Consider the following 21,396-nt stretch of genomic DNA (forward strand, 5'->3'; position numbering starts at 1 on the left):
TGAACTTTGTCCGGGACATAACTCTAAAAGTATAAGAGGTATCAAACATGAAACTTTGTAGGTAGATAGATCTCATTGAGAAGGTGTGCAGTGCACAAGAACCGACCGTAACTCTGCCTTGCCTAATTTTTGAATTATCCCCTTTGTTTATTTTACACTTTGAACTTTGTCCGGGACATAACTCTAAAAGTATATAGGTATCAACATGAAACTTTGTAGGTAGATAGATCTCATTGAGTAGGTGTGGCAGTGCACAAGAACAGTAACTCTGCCTTTCCTAAGTTTTTAATTATCTCCCTTTGTTTATTTTACACTTTGAACTTTGTCCGGGACATAACTCTAAAACTATAATAGGTATCAACATGAAACTTTGTAGGTAGATAGATCTCATTGAGTAGGTGTGCAGTTATTAAGAACCGTAACTCTGCCTTGCCTAATTTTTGAATTATCCCCCTTTGTTTATTTTTACACTTTGAACTTTGTCCGGGACATAACTCTAAATGTATAAGAGGTATCAACATGAAACTTTGTAGGTAGGTAGATCTCATTGAGAAGGTGTGCAGTGCACAAAAAACCGTAACTCTGCCTTGCCTAATTTTTGAATTATCCCCCTTTGTTTATTTTACACTTTGAACTTTGTCTGGGACATAACTCTAAAAGTATAAGTGGTATCAACATGAAATTTTGTAGGTGGAAATATGTCATTGAGTAGGTGTGCAGTGCACAAGGACCGTAACTCTGCCTTGCCTAATTTTTGAATTATTCCCCTTTGTTTATTTTTACACTTTGAACATTGTCCAGGACATAACTGTAAAACTATAAGAGATATCAACATGAAACTTTGTAGGTAGATAGATTTCATTGAGTAGGTGTGCAGTGCACAAGAACCATAACTCTGCCTTGCCTAATTTTTTAATTATCTCCCTTTGTTTATTTTTAAACTTTGAACTTTGTCCAGGACATAACTCTAAAACTATAAAACGTGAAACTTTGTAGGTAGATAGATCTCATTAAGTAGGTTTGCAGTGCACAAGAACTGTAACACTGTCTTGCCTACTTTTGGAGTTATTGCCCTTTGTTCATTTTGACACTTTGAACTTTGTCCGGGACATTACTCTAAAATTATAAGAGATATCTGAACATGAAACTTTGTAGATAGATAGGTCTCATTGGATGGAAGTGCAGTGCTTAAGAATCATTACTCTGCCTTGCCTTATTTTGAAGTTATTGCCCTTTGTTTATTTTTAATTTTTGACTTTTGTCCGGGACATAACTTTAAAACTATTAGAGATATCAACATGAAACTTTGTAGGTAGCTAGATATAATCGGATAGAACTGCAATGCTTAAAGAACCTAAACAAAGCCTGGTCTAATTTTGGAGTTATTGCCCTTTGTTCATTTTTACACTTTGAATTTTACCAGGGACATAAATCTGATATCATCAGGAAACTTTATAGATAGATAGATCTCATTAAATAGAAGTGCAGTTCAAAAAAACATAACTCCTCCTTGCCTAATTTTGGAGTTTTTGCCCTTTGTTCATTTTTTTATACTTTCCTGTGTCCAGAACCTTCTCGGGGAGCATCACCCGGTTCAACCGGTTCTTGTTTAATATATTTTTTAACTTTATTTCTGTAATAAAATATAATACTAGTTATGTTTTTAATGTGCAGTATAGTCATATCTTTAATTTCAGGACATTACTTGACAATGAGCCTGAATGGCTTCCTACGAATGGAGTGAGTTGTCAATTTTCAAGCAAACCTAATTTCCATTTTTTTTCTATAGTCTTTCGCCCATACTGTATACTTAAGTAAAAAGATAATAGGCTATTTTTAAATATATAAAGGTAAAACATGTATTTGAAATTAAATGAACTCAGTTAGAAATAAAATTAATTGTCAACTAAAAAGAGCAAAGAGATATGCAAAAACAAATGCATTGTTTTATTCCCGATTTATATTATATACTAGTCTTGGTGAACGTTACACTTAAGGTTTATGATTGATGGGAGCACCGAGAATGAGTACACGATAAACCTGCGACTCAAAGTGTGCATGGAAAGTGCATTTGAATGTAACCGTGACATTGAAATACTGCGAAACCACGTTGTGAGACGAAAATGTGAATTTAAACCATCCTTTCAAATACCAGGTAATACATGTATATCAACGAAAAGATATTCACAAGGTTAATATGGATAGTAACTGTAAAAATTCTAAACAATTGCAAGCATTGTTTTCAAGTTTTACACAAATTTTGCCAAGCCAGTTAACAGAGGGTATTTACTCATTCCTTTAAAAGGTTTTCTCTCCTCACGGTATATGAATGCTTTTAAGTTACTCTATTCTTGTCGGCATGTGTTAAAAGTCCCGATCAAAATAGACATAATTTTTATAATTTATTCTTCTAAAAAAAAAAATCTTTGCAAATTTAGCTTTCTTTTTCAGTCCTTCGAGCTTGACAAAATTGTTATTCTGACGACATACTATCTAGCTGTTATACAATGAGCATTTAATTGGTCTTATAAAAACTTGAAAAAAAATATTTTTATGTATTTGCACTTACCAGAATTAAAAATAAATTGGAAGTTTCCGAATATTGTGATAGACTTTTATGTCAATATCACCTTTCATGCGGTCATTTTCAAATGATTTTTGCAGGCTTCACATTAGAGGGTTGGAAATCTAACAATTCATTACCACCTGATGCTATACTGACAGACAAACAAAAAGATGATCTGATGCAACAAATGGGCTTGAATCTTTTTCTTCTGAAGGATCCATGTGAAATAAGAGCTAATTTAACAGAAGGTATTCTTATTCACAATTTTAGCTATATTCTAATTCACAATTTTAGCTATATAGATTATTTATAAGCTCTATTTTGCAGTGTAAGTGTTCTGTATATAGTGTTATAATTGTACAGGAATCTAAATGATGTTTAATACTTATCGTGTTCGGTTACATGATGCCACTGAGTCCATCAACAAAATTTTATATGTTAAAATTGTTGGTACAAAACTCATTCAATTTGAATAAAACACATATAGATCTATGTGATTGATTTGTCAAACTGTTCATTAATTACGTTTATCCTACAATCAATATTTAATATCACTTTCCAGATGGCCTTGAGGTCGTTCACTATGAGCCGAACGCTTCATGTATAGCTACAAAAGATAATACAAGTTACGATTGTTGTATTGAGTCAAAAGTTTTTGGAAAAAATCTGTGGATGAACTTTACTCTAGACCCATGCAATTATAGAATGGTGATGAATCTGGAAAATATTCAACAAAAATACTCTTTGCTTGGCTATGAATGGGGTATAAAAAGAGAAGATAATCCATTCTGATATTTCATCGCATAAAAATAATTATAAAATACCATGAAAAATCGAATTAAATATTTATGGAAAAGAAAAAAGCGTAAACATTTAACAGTAATCCATTAAATATTTTTTTCTCTCTATGATTTCTAAATTGAAAAAACTAATGTTTCCATGTAAATTTCCTGAAAAGCTTATGGCGCATGCACAGAATCATAATAAAACACAAGGTACTTTGGTTGGTTTTGAAATTTCTGTATTTTCTGTATATTTTGCCATTTCTATGTTTACACCTAAGTATTAAATGATTCCATTTTTCTCTTTCCATTGCATGCAAACAACAGACATTCAGGTGATATATCTTATATAAAATGTTACATTTAACATTTTCTTTTGCAGGAACTTTACATTCATTGTCAACAAAAGGCATCTGGCGTACAGAGTACGTATATCATTTTGGAATTTCATATGTTATTGAATTCATAAGAAATTTTGATTGTTTTATCATACGATTAAATTTATGAAAGATTTTCTATATAGGAATTGATTGCAGATGTTAAAGTTATGTCATTTGATACATTGTATATGTATAAACTAAATTATATAGTAATATTTGTTTGTTTGTGTGTAAGATGAGTTTTTATTACATGAGTGATCTTAAAACCAGTATTCCCGTGAGTGGTGTAGCCACGAGTTAAAACACTGTTTTTAAAGATCACGAGATGAATAAATTTACATCTTACACAACAAACAATTTTCTTTTTATTTTAAGCATAAAAATAGGTTTAAACGATATTTTTCAATATCAACTTGAATATTAAAATCTGTTTTCCCACTTGTAGTCTCAATTTTAAACGAATTTCGCCATAAATACGAGAAGTCTTGAGCTGGTGACTGTCTTTGCTGTTACACACAGCAATACAGCTATTGCTTGGAGTATACTTGAGTATGTCCATATGTCATCAAGAGCAGTTTTGTATGTGGAAGGAAGCCCTAGGTTTGAGCATATAGTGGCCGCTTTGTCCGTCCGTCCGTCCTTTTTTATTGACCAGGAAATAACTCTGAAACAACCATAACTCTTCCTTGCATAATTTTGAAGTTATTGTCCTTTGTTCGTTTTAGCACTTTGAATAGCTCTGAAACCATTAGAGGTATCAACAAGAAACTTTGTAGTTAGATAGATCTAATTAAGTAAAAGTGCATTGCAAAAGAACCGTTACTCTGACTTGCTTAAAATTGGAGTAATTGCCCTTTGTTCATTTTAACACTTTAAAAAGTGTCTAGGACAGAGCTCTGAAAGTGTAAGACATATGAATAAGACACTTTAGTAGATGGATAGATCTCCTTGGATTAATGTGCAGTGCAAAAGAACCATAACTCTGTCTTGCCTAATTTTGGAATAATTGCACTTTGAACTGTGTCCGGGACATAACTTTGAAATTACAAAAGGTATACTTTTCTGTGTCCAAAACTATTCGGGGAGCATCACCCGGTTCAACTGGATCTTGTTTACATTGTTACTATGAAATAAAAAAAGACGATGTTTGGTGAATATTAGATAAATTGGATAGAATTAAGTTTTATCTTCTTATCATGTTGGCAATTTAGTTTTTTATCAATTTCAGCACAGTTTTTCTTTAAAAAGCTCTGACAATGTCTAAATTTAAAGCTCAAATATAATTGAGATACCACAAGGGGAAAATCTTTAAAAAGTAGTCTCATCATTTAAAGGTGTGAAATTATATTTTGATTATTTTCACTGTAAAATGACGAAATATATTTTCATATATAAATAAGCAATCCACTTAAAACCATAAAATAAAAGTGTTTGCCTGCTTTTGAAGCAAGCAAGACTCCTGCTATTAACAATGATTGTAAGTACATCTATTTATTGCAAATTATTATTGGTTTGTTTTATAATTAATTTATTATTTTGATATAGATATTCTGTAAAAAATTATTTAATAATAACCCTAGACCTGCTGAAGCAGAAAGTGTTTAGTCTGAGACACCAGAAATAGGCTCTATACTGTAAGAAGATACTTTTCTGGTTTTTTATATATTTTTTTTATTATTTTTTTTTCAAACTCTGAAAGAACTATACAAATTCAAAGCAGTGCAACTTTTTATGCAATGTGGAAATTAAGGTGTTAACAAACACTGAAATAGCGTGATAGAATATTCCCTTATTACCTTCCAAATTACTAAAGTAACAACCAATGATTTTATTTAATTTAACCGCAGGTATATGGTGACAAACGTGCAGTCGCAGCACGGGTTTGACCTAGATATATCGCTTCAACAATGTTATGAGCCAACGTGTAAACAGTCACCGCTCATCGTTGCTAGAGACATCCATATCCCTTATCCAACGTGCGAAAACGTCACCAAAAATGATACACGTCAACCATATTACGGTATAAAGTTTCACGATTTCTACATTCATGTTCTATAAATGCACAACGATGTCCATAATTAACCTGACGAGTTGTTTTGTATTTTGATAGCTTCCGAGAATCTTAGGTTATGGATGAGGTATATGTAATAGTGGTGAATTTTCCGTCATTTTGCACCAACATTTGTCTTCTCTGAAACTAATGGCCAGATTTACGTCATATGTTGTGTACAGCACTATTGTGACAGTAGCACTGCAACCTGTTAATTGTACCAATTGAACCACTTAAGAGGTCATCTAAAGTCAAAATACAAAGACCTTCTAATATCTTCTCTCGCACTGAACAAATATCTGGATTATCACTACTTTTTATGTAGCATTTTTATGTTTACTGAAACAAAAATTATAATTTAAGTGGCGTTTTGATTTTGAAGGACATGCTCCCCTTTAAAAATAAAAATATTTTTAAACGTCTTCTTTTTATAAACAAATGGATGCATCACTTAATCTGCTGCTTACTGTATGTTGTATTATATTTGCTCAAATGAATATAGCATCCCGTTGAAGGGCCGAAATCTCGTCAGTATTTTCTTTATCAAATTATACAAAACAAATTTTGTCAGGAATGTTAGGAGAATCTAGAGCTCAAACAGAGAAAAAATAAATGAGAGAGAATGAATTCTACAAGATATAACGTCCTTTTGGGATATAGATTGCAGAAAACTGTGAATTTTTTCTTGTAAAAGGTGTTTTCACAATAATGAGACCATGTGTCATAAAATTATGCAACAGCCAGACTTCTACCTGAATGTCAATGTCACATTTGAGTGCCAAAGCTTAACATGGTCTGTTCTAGGATATATTTTGTGTGCGGTAATACCTATTTCATCATTCAAGAATTTTTTGTAAGTTATATGACATGTAATGCGCAACACTTAGACCGTAGGGGTCAAAGGTCAAGGTCACACTCGCAGATCAAAGCCTAAAATAGTCTGTCACAGGGTTTGTTGGCAAGTCAGGCCAATGCAAATAAATTGTCATTGGTGAATTGCCCACATACCTTGGTTGATGACTGGGCACGTAATATATCCAATAACAGACCATATCCTGTAATGATTTTGTATTTGTCACATTCTGAAGATTTGAAATAGTGATAACAATTATACAAATGTATTTCCGTTGACACATACACAGGAGTTATTTCATTACATTCCTTAAATGAAAATCCTTTAATGAATTTATTATTACTTGCATGTGCAGATCTAACATTGATTAAATCTTTGCACTGAATGTCCAGCTCCATACCTCAACCTTTTGAATAGCGTTTTAAATAACTTTGTGTTTCAAGTTAAATTCCCTCAGACGGGGGACGTTTGTAACTCTGTTACAAGTTCTTGTTATTAAAGCAACTACATGTACTTGTGAATTATATGGTATAGAGCATTAATACAGAAATTCAAAGAATGATTGTTGTCAGAAAAAAACAATACGATTTAACATAAATTGTGTAAATATTTACATTTTAAAGTGATAATTTTTGTACCCATCTTTACACTATTCAGACACACACTTTTACATTACAGGAATAACATACGATTTTTGGAGGCAACCGATATGCACTACTGAAAACTTAAACGCATCAGCAAGTGGTATGCATGACCAATTGTTTATCATTTTACTTTATAAATGAATAAATAAAGTAAGCTCCTCTTAAAAGAGAAAAAGATTGTTCGTTAAACGCCTGTTGAATCTAATATTCATACGTTTTCAAATGATTATCGTAATATTAGGAGGATAGAATATCCCACTCATATGTTTAGACATGGGGTAATGTCTTTTTGATGAAACACGTTTAAATATAGATGAGAGTTATAAAATATGAATCATCATAATGTTATTAATGAGCTAGAGGCTATCCGTAATGCAGGTATTATGCCAGTATACCCAATCTTCTTTTTATTTACGATTTAAAGGGAATAATCATTGGGTTATTCCTAATAAAGACCAATTTTGCCCTAAAAATCTTTTAGTTTTAGTTTTTATTTTATGTACTTTCATAGTGTCCAAAAAGATACTCATTGGCCAATTTCTTAATTGTTGTGCCTCTGTTGCCATTTAGTAATTAAATAAATTACAGTAATTTAATATGGAAGTCAAAATTCTACTTTTATTACAAATAATTTCATATTTAGCGGTTCTTTCTTCACAACAAGCATCAAACAGGCTCTTAAAGTTATATAACTCATTTTTGACCTGTTTTAAAACCTTAAGGGTTTTGTAAGCAAAGAGAATGCAATGTTTCTTTCAGCATGTGATACATTACCAGACGAGCTTCAGAACAGTTGTGCTTGGTTGCCTGATTGCTCAGGAATCCAGTGTTGTACGGAATTTCATTTCAGTGAGGGCAAACGAAATGTATTGTTAGAATTTCACCGTGATTGTGCAAATAGCAAGTTCCAATATGGAATTGAAAACAAGAAATGGAATAGACCAGTTTCAGAACTTAGCAGTAGGTGTTTACTTATACCAAAAAATAATACCTTGAACTATTATTATAGATATAAAAATTATACTTTTAATGATTATTTTGAAATGAAATATAAATGACACATGAAATGTTTACTTTAGAGGGAAGCATATTGTTTTAATCTTTAACTGTTCTACCACATATAATTTGTATATTTTGTATAGGACCTATACACGAGGCTATAGCTGATGCGATCTTTATTGATATGAATGTAACTAATACAGCATCAACAACATATGATGTATCAGTAACCGTGATAGTATGCACAGGCACCCAGAATTCGTATGATTGTCAACTTAATTTCCGAATGTCACAATCATTAAAATGTTCGTCTCGCAAGAGACGGCGACGAAGACAGGCTGTTGAAGATGTGGTTACGTGAGTATTACATTCATTATAGGGAATTTCAAATATGTACAGGTGATAAATTAGATGTAAAATAGGCGCATACATACATGTATTACTTCTCCGTGTGATTTTAAGTTAAGCTACACAAGATACTTTCAACAAAAAAGACATTATATTTTTAACATATTTATTACATCGGACAGACTTGGGATGGACATAAAAGAAGGGATGACAACTTTGTATAACCGAGGAACATCGGAAGAAGCTCTACAGCAGTACTATTATGATGCTATTGATCACCAGGTATAAACAAAAAACAACATGTGTTTAGCTTTATCTGATGTACATGTCCTATAGTCTTCAAATAGGTCCTACATGTGTAGTTATTGAGATAAATTGATATTTTATTCTTATATTTATATATGAGGAAGAAAGTTAAAATGTCATGTCAGATAATTTTTTAGTTGGGATATAGATATCAAGTTTAAGTGTATTGTTGTAATATGATGCACGGTTCAAGTTCAAATGCGCAAGAAGATAAACATGAAGGCCAAAAAGGCCTAGTGATAAATTACAGAAAAAAATATGAGTATTTTAATATAATGGCAGAAAAGTTATTATCTATATTTTAACATGCTCATTAAAGAGAATTTATAAAAGTATGCTGAACTACATTAAGAATAAAAATTGTTTTCCTAAGTCATTTGGTATATTGTCGTCATATGGCGTGTAAGCTTTCTTCTTTATGCTTTGTATATATCGTGTAATAATGTACTTGATTAAAATGTGTTAAATTTTTTAGTTTTACCCTGTTTAACATGAAAACACAAAGGAAAATGATCCAAGTGAAATGCTTCTAAATATTTTTTTTCTGTTTTATTGTTAAATATGTTTTTGTTTTCACTTATATGGAGCAGAGAAATACATATTTATTTAATAAAACATAATTCGTTTTCTTAAAGGATGGTTTGAAAGCTCATGTGTGGGAAGGCGAACAATTGAGTGATTCAGATTCTAGTACTGGTTATGCAGCTACCGTAAAGGCATTAGGAGAGCACAACCCTCAAACAATAAAACACAGAACATCAGAAGGCTATGTTAAAGAAGATATTAAGGGTGGTAAGATAACTGTTATCTACTTCTTCTGACATTCATCATAATTTTAATAGTCATATATGAGTAAATATGTACACAGAATATCACTAACATCAAGTCAGCTTATTTCCTAAAAGTACATGTAGAAATAACGATTAAAAACTGCAGTTTAATTGTATGAACATATTTTCTGATTTATATAGTTGCAAGTTAAACTTGTTATATTGTTAATATGAAGGTATGTTCTTATTTATCAAATGCAAAATAGGTGGGGTTATGTCAGGCACACATAATTACACTACTATCAACGATCAGATGTGGAAGCTATTATTTGAACCGTCTTTATATTTCAGTTACATGTAATATAGAAATAAGGTTCGGTTTAAGGTTAAATGTATCATGTATTATACAATGTTTATGGGGTGTAACAATTTATACTCTTATTCACATAAGTAATACGTGTTTGTTTTTGTTTTTGTTTTTTTTCAAAAAACAGCCGATAAAATCGTAGATATGATTGGTGAAGTAAATGACATTGTTACTCGAACGGAACAGGTGTTTGTGGTTGGAATGGGACTGTCAAAGAAAGGAACGGAGTTACTCGGTGCAGATCTTGCAAATATGACTATTGGTGATTTGGAAGCAATGCTGGAAACTAATAAAGTCGACCCAACCGTGATTGTGAAAGTTGTTAATGATTTTATAGATCTAGCTAAAGCATTGGTAAGATAAAAATAAACACCCTTTTAACATACGTTTCGTTAAAATATTTTCTCTATTTCCATTCAGAAGCAATGTATAATTTCTCCTTTGTTCGTGTCGTTAGTTGAATTATACATATACTGCTAAAGTTGATTGAGTGTTTTTAAATGTACTATTAAATCACAGTGAAAACATAGTTTATACCATGATGATTTTACAGACTTAACTAAAAATATTAAATATTTTATGTTAGCAATGCAATTTTACTTTTAGTATTCTGAAGTTATTGAAAAAATATTCAACGGAGGCCTTGGCAACCCATTTAAATCCTTCGACATCTCATTGACTGGAACATTTATGATACCGAGGACACACATCTTATTCTTTGAATTCAATAAAGAATTTAACATCGGTGGTTTCATTTCATTGACATTTTGTAAGCATGTTTTTGCTTAGATATATATGTATAAGAACGTAATTATCACACTTAAGACGGTATTGTTTTATAACATTAGCTCATTAATATAAAACTTAAAAGAAAACTAAAAAAAACACTTCTAGAAAGGAATGATAAGAAACTACGGCCTTTGTTTTAAGTCAGTATTTTTGTTTGTTGTTCAAAAACTTGCCACGAATGCTATGCTTTTACTTTATAAGTGATAAATATTTTAACTGTAAGTTGTGTAAATAATATAATGAAATTTGAATTAATTGCCATGCTATTGATAAATTGAAGCATTTGGGGCTGGAGGTTATTATGGTTTAAATCTTGGATGGGAAGGAAAACTTATTGCTATGACAGCCGGAGCAACGGTCGTACCTTACGGAGGCTTGACTTGTTGGGGAGAAGTGGGAATAGGTTATGTTTTATATGGCAAGCTCCGACTTGAAGGTGATATCATGGATCTAAGGTTTCCTACACGTGCTGAAATTGGATTTTCGAAATTCCCATTAGATGTAACGTGAGTAATGATGATTTGAATTTCCTTTATGTCATCGGTTTCGTTGAATTTACGAAACTAAATGTGTATTCTTATCAATTGCGGGATACTTTCAATTAATACATAGACAGTATAAGGTTTAATTCCAATGCGCAGAACGCTTTGTCTAAAAATGCAATTTAACTAAAAAGAAATGATCATTTAAGATTTTTTTACAATAAAAAAAACTCTGAAAAAAGCAAATGCAATAATGTACCAAAATCATTTTGCTCTTGTAAAATGTCACCGTTTCAAATTAAATATAATAAAAAAAGATCTCTTCATGTAAAGAGAATATAGTTGTTTTTAAATAATAATAATCTGAATGTTTTGTAGATTGAAAATGGATATGGAACTAACTCCAGTCCGCCTGCGTTTAAGTGCATTGGTTACGCTTGAAGTGGAGCTTGCATTTATCTCATTTAAGAAGATCCTTTTCAGCAGCAACATTTGGGAATATTCAACGCCAACTATAAGAAAGAATATGATCGACGTTTCAACGAAGGAACAAGACGAATCACCACCGCAGTTCGCGCCCGTAGTTAACAAGAAAGGCGTATGCATTTGTGAACTTTGTGTAGAATTGAAGACTTTAGACGTCAATTAATTGGCAATATAAATTTAATAGTGTGATTTCATTTCTGATTCACGGCAATTTTGACGTTTTCTTGAATATTTGATTTTAAGTTGCACCGACTTGTCAAGGTCATACAGTAACATACTTTATTTGCCATTGAATGATATTAAGAGAATTGTTGATTTCATATAAAGTAATATAAATACATTAATTACTTTTTTTATTGAACGCAAGTTTTTAAAGCGCTTACTGAAAAAAAGCAATATTCTATATTTTCATTTTTAATTATTTTTATTCACCTAGGGTCGCATGAAAAGGTCAGCCTCTACGTGTGATATAAGTCAAATTAAGAATAGAGATTATACCGAACCAGCATTTGAAATATCTGTAGCAGCAACAGACGACAAAAGTAACGTTAAGTTTTTCCTCGACGTTGGCACTTTCCCAGCCGGAAGTAACGTTGTTAATAACCGTCAGCTTGGTGGATCATCAACTGTCTTAGCAACAGTAAGATTTCCAATTTTTGTATAACTCAATAATCATCATGAAATTAGAGCACGTAATTTATGATCACATTTCACAGTGAAACGCCAATTAACGGTAATTATCGTAAATAATTAGTTATAATCCTTACTGGCGTATTGTGTGATACCTTATGCCTGACCTTCACTGCGATGAATATTAATATGGGCTAGAATTATTGTTCATATATGTTTTCTTTTATTTAGATGCAGTCTTTGTGAACTGTTTGACTTCTAGTGAAATTTATAAGAAAGAACTAAATATAAGTTGAATTTTAATAAGTCAATTTAAAATTATAAACTGAAATCTTGAAATCTCATTGGCCATTCTAAATCTATTAAATTTGTATAAAGGTTTCTTCTGAAACGCATACACGTGTAAACTTCTAACTCTAATAAACAATTTTTGAGGAAAAAACGTTCTGTGAATTTTCTCAGATAATTGGAATCTGTGAACTGTACTGATATCATCCCATATAAACATTTTACAAAATTTTCAAATTGCTCTTAAGATTTTATTGACTCTTTTGTGAATATCTTAATAAAGATAGGAATTAACTTTGTTATAAATATCATTCTATAAGGTTTGCAAATTATAACGAGACTACTAATATTCCATTAAGACTATTAAAATTCCCGGAAATACGTGTGCATGAAAAAAACTGAAAGAAACCGAATACACATTGAACTTATCTGGTACTCATTGAAGCAAATATAGATGTGTGTATTTAAACGTCAGTGTAGGTATACTAATGAACCGAAACATGACATTTGAAATTAGAATCTAAAATTGCTGTGTGTTTCTTTTGTAATATTTAAATGCTTTGACTTAAGCAGTTTTAACTCGCCCCAGATACTTCTTATTCTAACATTATAATAGAACCTCAGAAAGGAGACAGGTGTTTAATTCCTACCCCAAATGTACGTATATTGTTTATATTGGTACATGTATCAGTTAATTAAAAAATGCTACATTTACTAATAGCTGAATAAAACATGATATCTGATATATTAAAGATCTAATAAAACCAAAAACGTTCTGTAAAATTCTTTTCTTTGTTATTTTGTAACCAATGTACTTCTTAAAAAATTGCAAAGTTTGAAGTAAGCCTCACACTATTTATTAGATTTTAATTATATTTTGAACAAGGTCTCCATGAATGAAATGGTCGAATCAATGTTTAAAATGGATTGGGTAGAATAACATTTTTATGTATATTTAAAATATTTTACAACGTGAGTAAAAACTACCGTTGTGTATGTGTGTTTTGTAAAGAATAATAACATTGAATTTGATTCTTACTTTTCCTGTCTTGCTCTGAACAGACCATTAAATAGTTAAACAGCAGTGATCTGTCAACAATGTGATTTAACTCCGTCGGATTTTTGTCCCAGAGATCGCTGAAAAATTCAGAATTGAGCATTTTACAGGAATCAGTAACAAGATAACTGAGAATTGTTTTAAATGAAGTACATGTAAGACGATTAACTTCTTCTTGTTTAAAACATTATGTTATAGCAAATCTGCCAGCAAATGTGTTAGCCATAAACATTTACATGTGTATAAGATTAACAATAGGACATTGTATGGAAAATTGTGACGTACTTTTTATCTTTTTATCTTTTCCAGTGCACAATATTTTGTAGCGATAAATAGTTTAATTAATTGTCGTACAAACCTTTAATAATAAATTTTGTTCAGGCATGGCAAGTTCGAATCAAGGCCCCTAGCCGCTGGTCCTTGTTGCTGGGTCATGTGAAGATGGTTCATTGAAAGCCACCTTTCCTTGTTGATCTTCTTGACCATACGTTTTGGAAATGTCATTGTTATATAGATAAATTTCGCAGGGTAATAAAATAAATTTAAGTGATGGCAGTATACTATTTGCGTGTACAAGTCGGCTGATTTAGGATTTTTTTCTTTATATATTTCAATATCCTATAGGGAAACCAGACTGCTAAAATCATTAGATAAGTACGATGATTACAATTCTTTGTTTATTTGTCGCTTTACAAAACATGCAAATATGAGAAGACTGATTTAAAGATTTTTTCTGTTATCATAGAAAATATTATTTGTTACCATTGTAATGTTAATAGCAAAAGCGATGAATCCATAAGGAGGCGATTGAATTATTCTGGTTTAAATTTAAGTAGCCTAACTAGACCCGGACTAGGTTTAAGCTGGGATGAATTGCAATAAAGCAATTTCCCAGCTGGGTCAATAATACTCTTTGCCACAAGCATAAAGCAAGGCCAGCTTGCACTGACAAGGCTCTATATTAATGGTAGCTCATAACTCAAAACGTAGTAAAGGTATCAGTTTGACGTTTTATAGATTGATTGCAGAGTGCAGGAACCATAATTCGCATGGGTAGTGTTATATGGCTTTTCTTTTACCTTTATCATTTCGTTTCGTATTTGTTTATCGGAACCATTTCAGTGATAGCAACTACTTTTTTTACCTTTGTTTGACCTTGCTAATTGTGTAGGCTTTGTATCAGCTCCTAAAACAAAATGTTCAAAAAGTTATTTGTACAGAATAAATCACTTTAACGAATTTGCTTTTTTCATTACAGTCGATAGATGAATATCCGTCCGGAGAGCCATTGTATTTCACGGTTTATGCTGAAAATAGTGCTGGCACTAGAGCAAGTGTAACATGCATGCTTTCAACTTACGATACTACAGAGCCTACCGCCAGAATTTCTCCAGCATTCCTGTCAACGAGCAATCCGAATGTCATTAAAGCATCGGTGTTAGTTCACGACGACTCCCTAATCACTGAAGCCTACATAGGTGTTGGATACGGAAAAGGGAGTTATGGGGATCAATTGATTCCGTGGACACTGCAAAAAATATATGAGAGATCACATGTTCTTTCGGGTGCGTGCTGTAACCGGTTTTCATAGGAATACTAATTGTTAGCATTCAGAATTCCCAATTTGTTCATTTTCTATGTAATCTCTGCAAAAATTGCTGTATTTGAAATTAATATTTTCATTTTAAACGTAATGGAAGTTTTAATGTTTATATTTATAGGTGGTGATCCTTTAAAACAGTTTTCCGACTTAGAAGATGGAAAATTCGTATCGCCTCCTATCTCAACTAAACATAAAGTATCGACAGTAACTGCCTGTGCACAATCTTGTCTAGCACTTGAACATTGCGTTAGTTTCAATTACGATTATGGCCTTAGTGGAACATGTGAATTGCTTCGGTCAGTCAGACAATTTGATGACACTCTTGCAAAGGTAAAATATAAAGGGTTGATTTGCATATGCAATGCACATTTGTAATCAAACACTCGTATAAAATGCTTTTATTGCTAATGGCAAAAGCCGATATAGATGAATGGTTAATATTCAAAATAATGATAACAAAGTATCATTGGCATCAATACTAAGATTTTGATAAATCATCAGTAAGTGTACCAGATTAAATGATATGTTTTGATATCTTTTTAGAAAGGAGTTTCTAAAGTGTGTTCAAGTGTTTGTTAAATTTTGTTTCAGTCCGGCCTCTTCTGTCATTTTGAACGGCTGTCAAGTGGCCACTCTGTCGATGTCAACAGTTTTAACCTTGACCTGCGACACAACCGTCTTCATTATGTTAATATTGACCTCAAGAATGTTCTAGGCTACAGGTCAATTATTCCAAGTGCTGGAATATTAACGGACTTTACATGTCCAGAACCTGGTATTATCTATTTCTTTAGAAAATACACCTTACTTTAACACCCCTCCCCCGGATATAGTTTTTTTATTTCAATATTGATTGATAACGTTGCAAATACCAAGCAAATACAAAGTTAGATAGTAAGAAAAATGCTGTTTTACTTCGCACGCATGTCTTTTATATTTTTTGTTTCAATAGTTATGCTTCACGAAGTGAGAGCATATAGTCGCCGCTTTGTCCGTCAGGATGACCGTCCATCCATCCGTCCGTCCGTTCACATTTTGTGTCGCTTGTAGCTCAAAACATATATGACTTAGAGTCATGAAACTTTACAGGAATTTTGCTCAGCATGTGTAGTTCTGCACCTGGAGTTCCCTTCTGGATTTATTCTGTTTTCTAACACTTATTGCCCTGAGTGAAAATTTGCAATTTTCAATTTGTGTTGTGCATAGCTCAAAAAGTTTTTAATCTAGTCATGAAACTAAACAGAAATGTTTGTCAGCACGTGTAGCTGTGCATGGGGTTTCGCTTGTGGATTTATCAAGTGTTTCTAAAGTTATTGTCGTTACACTTTTAACTTTGTCAAGGACATAACTCTGAAACTACACGAGGAATCAACTAGAACCTTTGTATATAAATAGATCTCATTAAGTAAAAGTGCAATGCACACGAACTGTAACTGTACCTTGCCTTAGTTATTGCATCTTTTTCATTTTTACACTGTGGAAATCAAGAAGAAGTAGTTAATCTGTGTTTAAAACCTGTTCGAGAAGAATCACGTGGTTCAACCGGCTCTTGTTTATATTTGTCTATTAATATGCAAAATACGTATGTATTCAATCTTCTGTTTATTTGACTTTATAGGACCTATCGTCAATTCCTCGAAAGATGCTTTGACAACAGATGATTGCCTTTCACTGATACCTCCAGACCGACCGGAACTTAATAGATACTGTATCGGTATATATTCCAAGAGGCTAAATCACAGGTATTATATATTGATATTCAATGATTTATGATCAGAATGTCAATCTTTCATTGATGCGGTAAAAATTAATGTATTTAATGATTTGAATAGTTAAAAATTGAAATATGATTTACTTAATACTTTGTTTTGACCACGGACATGATATGCTTATCATTAAAAGATGTCCTGAATGACAGCAACAATTTCCTAATTTTTTAAGATTGATTATTGACGGCGAGGGGTCCAGAACGGTGTTCAATGGTGACAAACCTGTATTCGATCTAAAATACACCAGGAGTAATAATTACATCGCTGGTAAGTATTTTATAGATTAGTAATAAAACATTTAAGAAAGGAAGAAAACAAATTAAAGTAAAAAAATATAATCCCCTAGAAACGTCCAAAGCGGCATAACTGAAAATGTTGCTGCCTCGGTTTGAATGGGACTGTTTATGGAAGGCACTAACAAATGCAAATCTGTTTAATATGTTAAAGTTCCACATTTTACATGATCCATCGCAACAATTTAACAATGACATGTATTTCCTATGTCATTTTACGGTAATATGTTCAGGGTTGGAGTTAAGCAGTATTTTTGCATGTGCTCACGTAGCCAGCCAGATATACTCATTTTTGTAATATGTTCGTGTGTCTCAAACGCGTAGAGAGAAAACTGAAACAATATTTAACCAAGATATTTATTATGCAACTAAACACATCAAAGGCATATGGCAACTGCCAAACAATCAATAACAAAACAATCAAATAGAATAACTCTGAAACTGATAAATGTAACAACAATGCATTATTCTATTGATTTAAATATTTATCGTTTACAAAATAATTTAGAAGGATAATCTAACTAACCTGAAACAAGTGAAATCCAGGATATATATTTATTATGCAAATAAAGAAAGTTGTGGCAGCTGCATCGATGCATACATCAGTTACGAGTAACAGTAGTATGATTGCGTTATTAGTAAATAGATACAGTAATGAATATTGGATAACTGAAATTGAGATCATGGAGCAACATGGAATAAGTAGAATTTAACATTTAAACACGAAAATGGTCAAATTTTGAATTTAAAAACATTCGTAGATGTATTCATACGGCGGTTATCATGGAACCTTCAATGTGACACAGTAGTGCCGTTCCATAAAAACGGCGTATGGTCCCCAAATAAAAGAATGTGTGTGTCCTAAACAAGAAAACAATTGGCAGAACGAATAAAATGGAATTTTGAAAGGGGATCTGAGGTTATGAAGACTGCATATCACAGACAAGACGTCAAAAGCCAATTTAAAAACAGGCAACATATCCTAATGGTGAATAAACAGTATTCAAGTAGGAATACTATAACCAGCCAAGTTTAAAAAGGCCAAATACAATATACTAAAAATACCACATACATTGTAACATGTAAACACAACAATTATGTGGTGCTGAACGATCTTCAATGATCGAAAAATAAAACACCTTTGATCAAATGTACGAGAAGAGACTTTTAACAGCCGCCATACTGCACAAATAACACTGATTTGACCATAAAAAAAAGAGAAAAACAGAACCCTTAAGGAAAGCCCAACACAGCAAAATTGAAAAATGTTGCAGGATCTGTTTGATTGAGCATGTATGTTTCTTTCTAACAACAAGTAAATTGTGCGAAAAAGAATTCAAACTTTTAATCTTATTTCAATTTTGTCTTTAAATATCCTGTATGTTTTAATTGATGTTCTATACCAGACTTAAGTGAAATTATATATATGTATATAATTATGCCTATAAAAAAATTTCAAACATCGAAAAATATGTAACATATGTACTGCAAATATTTGTACATATCGTTAAATAATCGTTAAATATCTGCATTCATTTCTTCTTTAAGTTCGGTAATATCTTTAAAGATAATGCTTTTTGGAACTTACAAAATTGATAAATCTTAATTTGAGCATCATATTTTAGATATTAAACCATTTATATAAAACAAAAAAAAATGTGTTACAGGATCTTAAAGCATCTTGATGTATCAATTTTTTGTTATAGGTAACTGGGACGGTATAACCGATGGTGAAACTGGTATACGTGCATATGCACTTGCAGTCGGAAGACACATTTGTGAAGACTCTATCCATCCTCATCATGACCCACATAAACATTTAATGCACGAATCACAATGGACAAACATGGCGATAATTACGGCAACCGCCGATTATAATCCATTCCCACTTCCTTGTATGTGTATTATATATCAAATGATTTAATATAAGATAGATAGATATTTTATTCATATAAGACGTGTACAAAATGCACATGATCACAAAATACATAATTTCAAATATAAATAAACATCACGTAATCATCAAACTTTACATTATTTAGTAGCAAAGTGTCATACAATGATACAAATACATCTTTGGATTGTATTAGCAAACATGGAGAATGAAAGAAAAAAAATAATATTACTAACAAGATAACATTTTTATACATGTAATTATGTCTGAAAATCCTGTTGATTTAATTCCCTGCGTTTAAATGCTTGTGCTATGAAATTTCCCAAATTTAACAAGACTTTTTCTTTTCAGAACTTAGTAAATCAATAAATTTGTACATGCTCGGATTTTTAACATAATATTTTGGTATGGGTCAGAATACTTTTTTGCATATGACTATAAAATGATAAGTTATGACGAAAGTAAGAATAATGTGTAATATTGTTATGGTGAAATACGGGTATACACAACGATACTCTGTACCATTATATAGAGTGCATACTTACCGAAAATACCAGCGTCGCCTATATTAGAAAGTTTTTAAGACTCTTTCTTGTATTTCAATTAAGATATGAATAGTTGATAATGACTGAAAATACTGGTCGTAATTATTTGACAAACAAACTACATCTTAAAAAAGAATCGCGAAATTTTCATTTCGGCGTAAAACAGTCAGTTCACAATTCCTATTTAAAGTACTGTTTGTTTTCTTCAGCTGGAAAGTACTACATGACTGTAAGGGCGATTAATAAGGTTGAATACGGTGGACCACTTGCAACAACAGTCTGTCATACTGTACCGTATATAATTGATATAACAAATCCATTTGTTCACGAAGTTTTCGACATTAAGTATGACGAATTGCAATATGTTGTATCAGCAGAACATAACTCAACGTAAGTCTGCTTGCATGTTGTTTTTAATCCAACGGAAAACTAACACAACATAAACCTACGTGTTAAAAGAAGTAATAGATTTAATTTTTCTCACTTTATTTAAATATATTTCACTGCATTAAAAGAGGAAATACAAAACAAAAATAATTAAATCGTTACTTGATTTATAACTGATAGATGACCGAATGATTAAGAAAAGAAATTGGGATTTAGTCTAATTTACATGGTCTCCTGGCTTTATGCTATCAAATGAAAATTTGGCTTTGCATTCCTTGTTATTTTAAAAGGACTTACATTAACCCCTTTCGATATTTATTTCATTTCAACTCCGACTCGCTTTGTAACAACTTGCTAGGCTCGTTGTTTACTTATGTGAGATCTAAGTACATACTGCGCAAGCAAATATACTTCTTACAAGGGAGTTATGCTGATGAATTTGATATAATTATAAAACTTTATCATTAAAACTCTACTTATTTATACATTACCGTATGTACTGCAGGGACTTTGAATCTGGTATAGACACAGTCGAGTTCTGTATTGGAGACAATCCACGAAATTGTAAGCTGTTGAAATGGACAAGAAGACCAAAGTCGCAGTACATTAATTATACACATCAAATACCTGACGGTATACCTGCTTGGATTCGTTTACGTGTTACAAATAATGGTATGCTTTATTATTCAATTGAAACAGCCACTCTCTGCGTTTACATTGTACCATCTTACAGTCTGACTTTTATATCAGATGGGATTTTTTATTGTCAATAGTGCTTGAATAACTCCTCTTATACCCTGTTCCATGTAAAACCTTGTAAAACAAATTGCGCGCTTTAAATGTCGCTTTTCCAGTGCGCCTGTCATAAATGAATAGCATGCATATGATAAGGAAGTTTCATATATTGCGATTTGCAAAACGTTTGCTACCAATACAGTTTTCATTAGTTATGATAATAACTATCTGTTTTAAAACCTAAGCGTCGATTTGATATTTTTTGTATAAAAAGTAATTTTGTTCGCCAGTATTCGAATTTCTCATAGTTACGTTAATTAGACATGTCAACTCACTAATTAATTTAATTTTCACTTTTGCTATTTTCAAAAAA

At 31.8% G+C, this 21,396-nt stretch overlaps 1 protein-coding gene across 1 annotated transcript in view; it reads left to right on the plus strand.

Annotated features, from left to right (window-relative positions):
• The first annotated feature begins 1,687 nt into the window (after nucleotides 1-1,687).
• Nucleotides 1,688-21,396, plus strand: part of LOC132726634 (uncharacterized) — a 43,129-nt gene continuing 23,420 nt past the window's right edge. The window contains exons 1-24 of the mRNA XM_060711979.1: nucleotides 1,688-1,740; nucleotides 1,998-2,155; nucleotides 2,665-2,814; nucleotides 3,129-3,329; nucleotides 3,731-3,773; nucleotides 5,576-5,748; nucleotides 7,310-7,375; nucleotides 8,035-8,235; nucleotides 8,418-8,631; nucleotides 8,805-8,904; nucleotides 9,564-9,720; nucleotides 10,193-10,419; nucleotides 10,672-10,834; nucleotides 11,135-11,360; nucleotides 11,715-11,934; nucleotides 12,259-12,462; nucleotides 15,056-15,362; nucleotides 15,519-15,730; nucleotides 15,992-16,175; nucleotides 17,019-17,142; nucleotides 17,342-17,436; nucleotides 19,169-19,357; nucleotides 20,111-20,291; nucleotides 20,794-20,960. Of these exons, the coding sequence (XP_060567962.1) occupies nucleotides 1,712-1,740; nucleotides 1,998-2,155; nucleotides 2,665-2,814; nucleotides 3,129-3,329; nucleotides 3,731-3,773; nucleotides 5,576-5,748; nucleotides 7,310-7,375; nucleotides 8,035-8,235; nucleotides 8,418-8,631; nucleotides 8,805-8,904; nucleotides 9,564-9,720; nucleotides 10,193-10,419; nucleotides 10,672-10,834; nucleotides 11,135-11,360; nucleotides 11,715-11,934; nucleotides 12,259-12,462; nucleotides 15,056-15,362; nucleotides 15,519-15,730; nucleotides 15,992-16,175; nucleotides 17,019-17,142; nucleotides 17,342-17,436; nucleotides 19,169-19,357; nucleotides 20,111-20,291; nucleotides 20,794-20,960 (3,991 nt within the window). The 5' untranslated portion in view covers nucleotides 1,688-1,711. The remainder of the gene's footprint in view (nucleotides 1,741-1,997; nucleotides 2,156-2,664; nucleotides 2,815-3,128; nucleotides 3,330-3,730; nucleotides 3,774-5,575; nucleotides 5,749-7,309; nucleotides 7,376-8,034; nucleotides 8,236-8,417; nucleotides 8,632-8,804; nucleotides 8,905-9,563; nucleotides 9,721-10,192; nucleotides 10,420-10,671; nucleotides 10,835-11,134; nucleotides 11,361-11,714; nucleotides 11,935-12,258; nucleotides 12,463-15,055; nucleotides 15,363-15,518; nucleotides 15,731-15,991; nucleotides 16,176-17,018; nucleotides 17,143-17,341; nucleotides 17,437-19,168; nucleotides 19,358-20,110; nucleotides 20,292-20,793; nucleotides 20,961-21,396) is intronic.

Source organism: Ruditapes philippinarum, unplaced genomic scaffold (genome assembly GCF_026571515.1).
Source record: "Ruditapes philippinarum isolate M1 unplaced genomic scaffold, ASM2657151v2 ctg1393_1_1_1_1, whole genome shotgun sequence".
NCBI classification, from domain to species: Eukaryota; Metazoa; Mollusca; class Bivalvia; order Venerida; family Veneridae; genus Ruditapes; species Ruditapes philippinarum.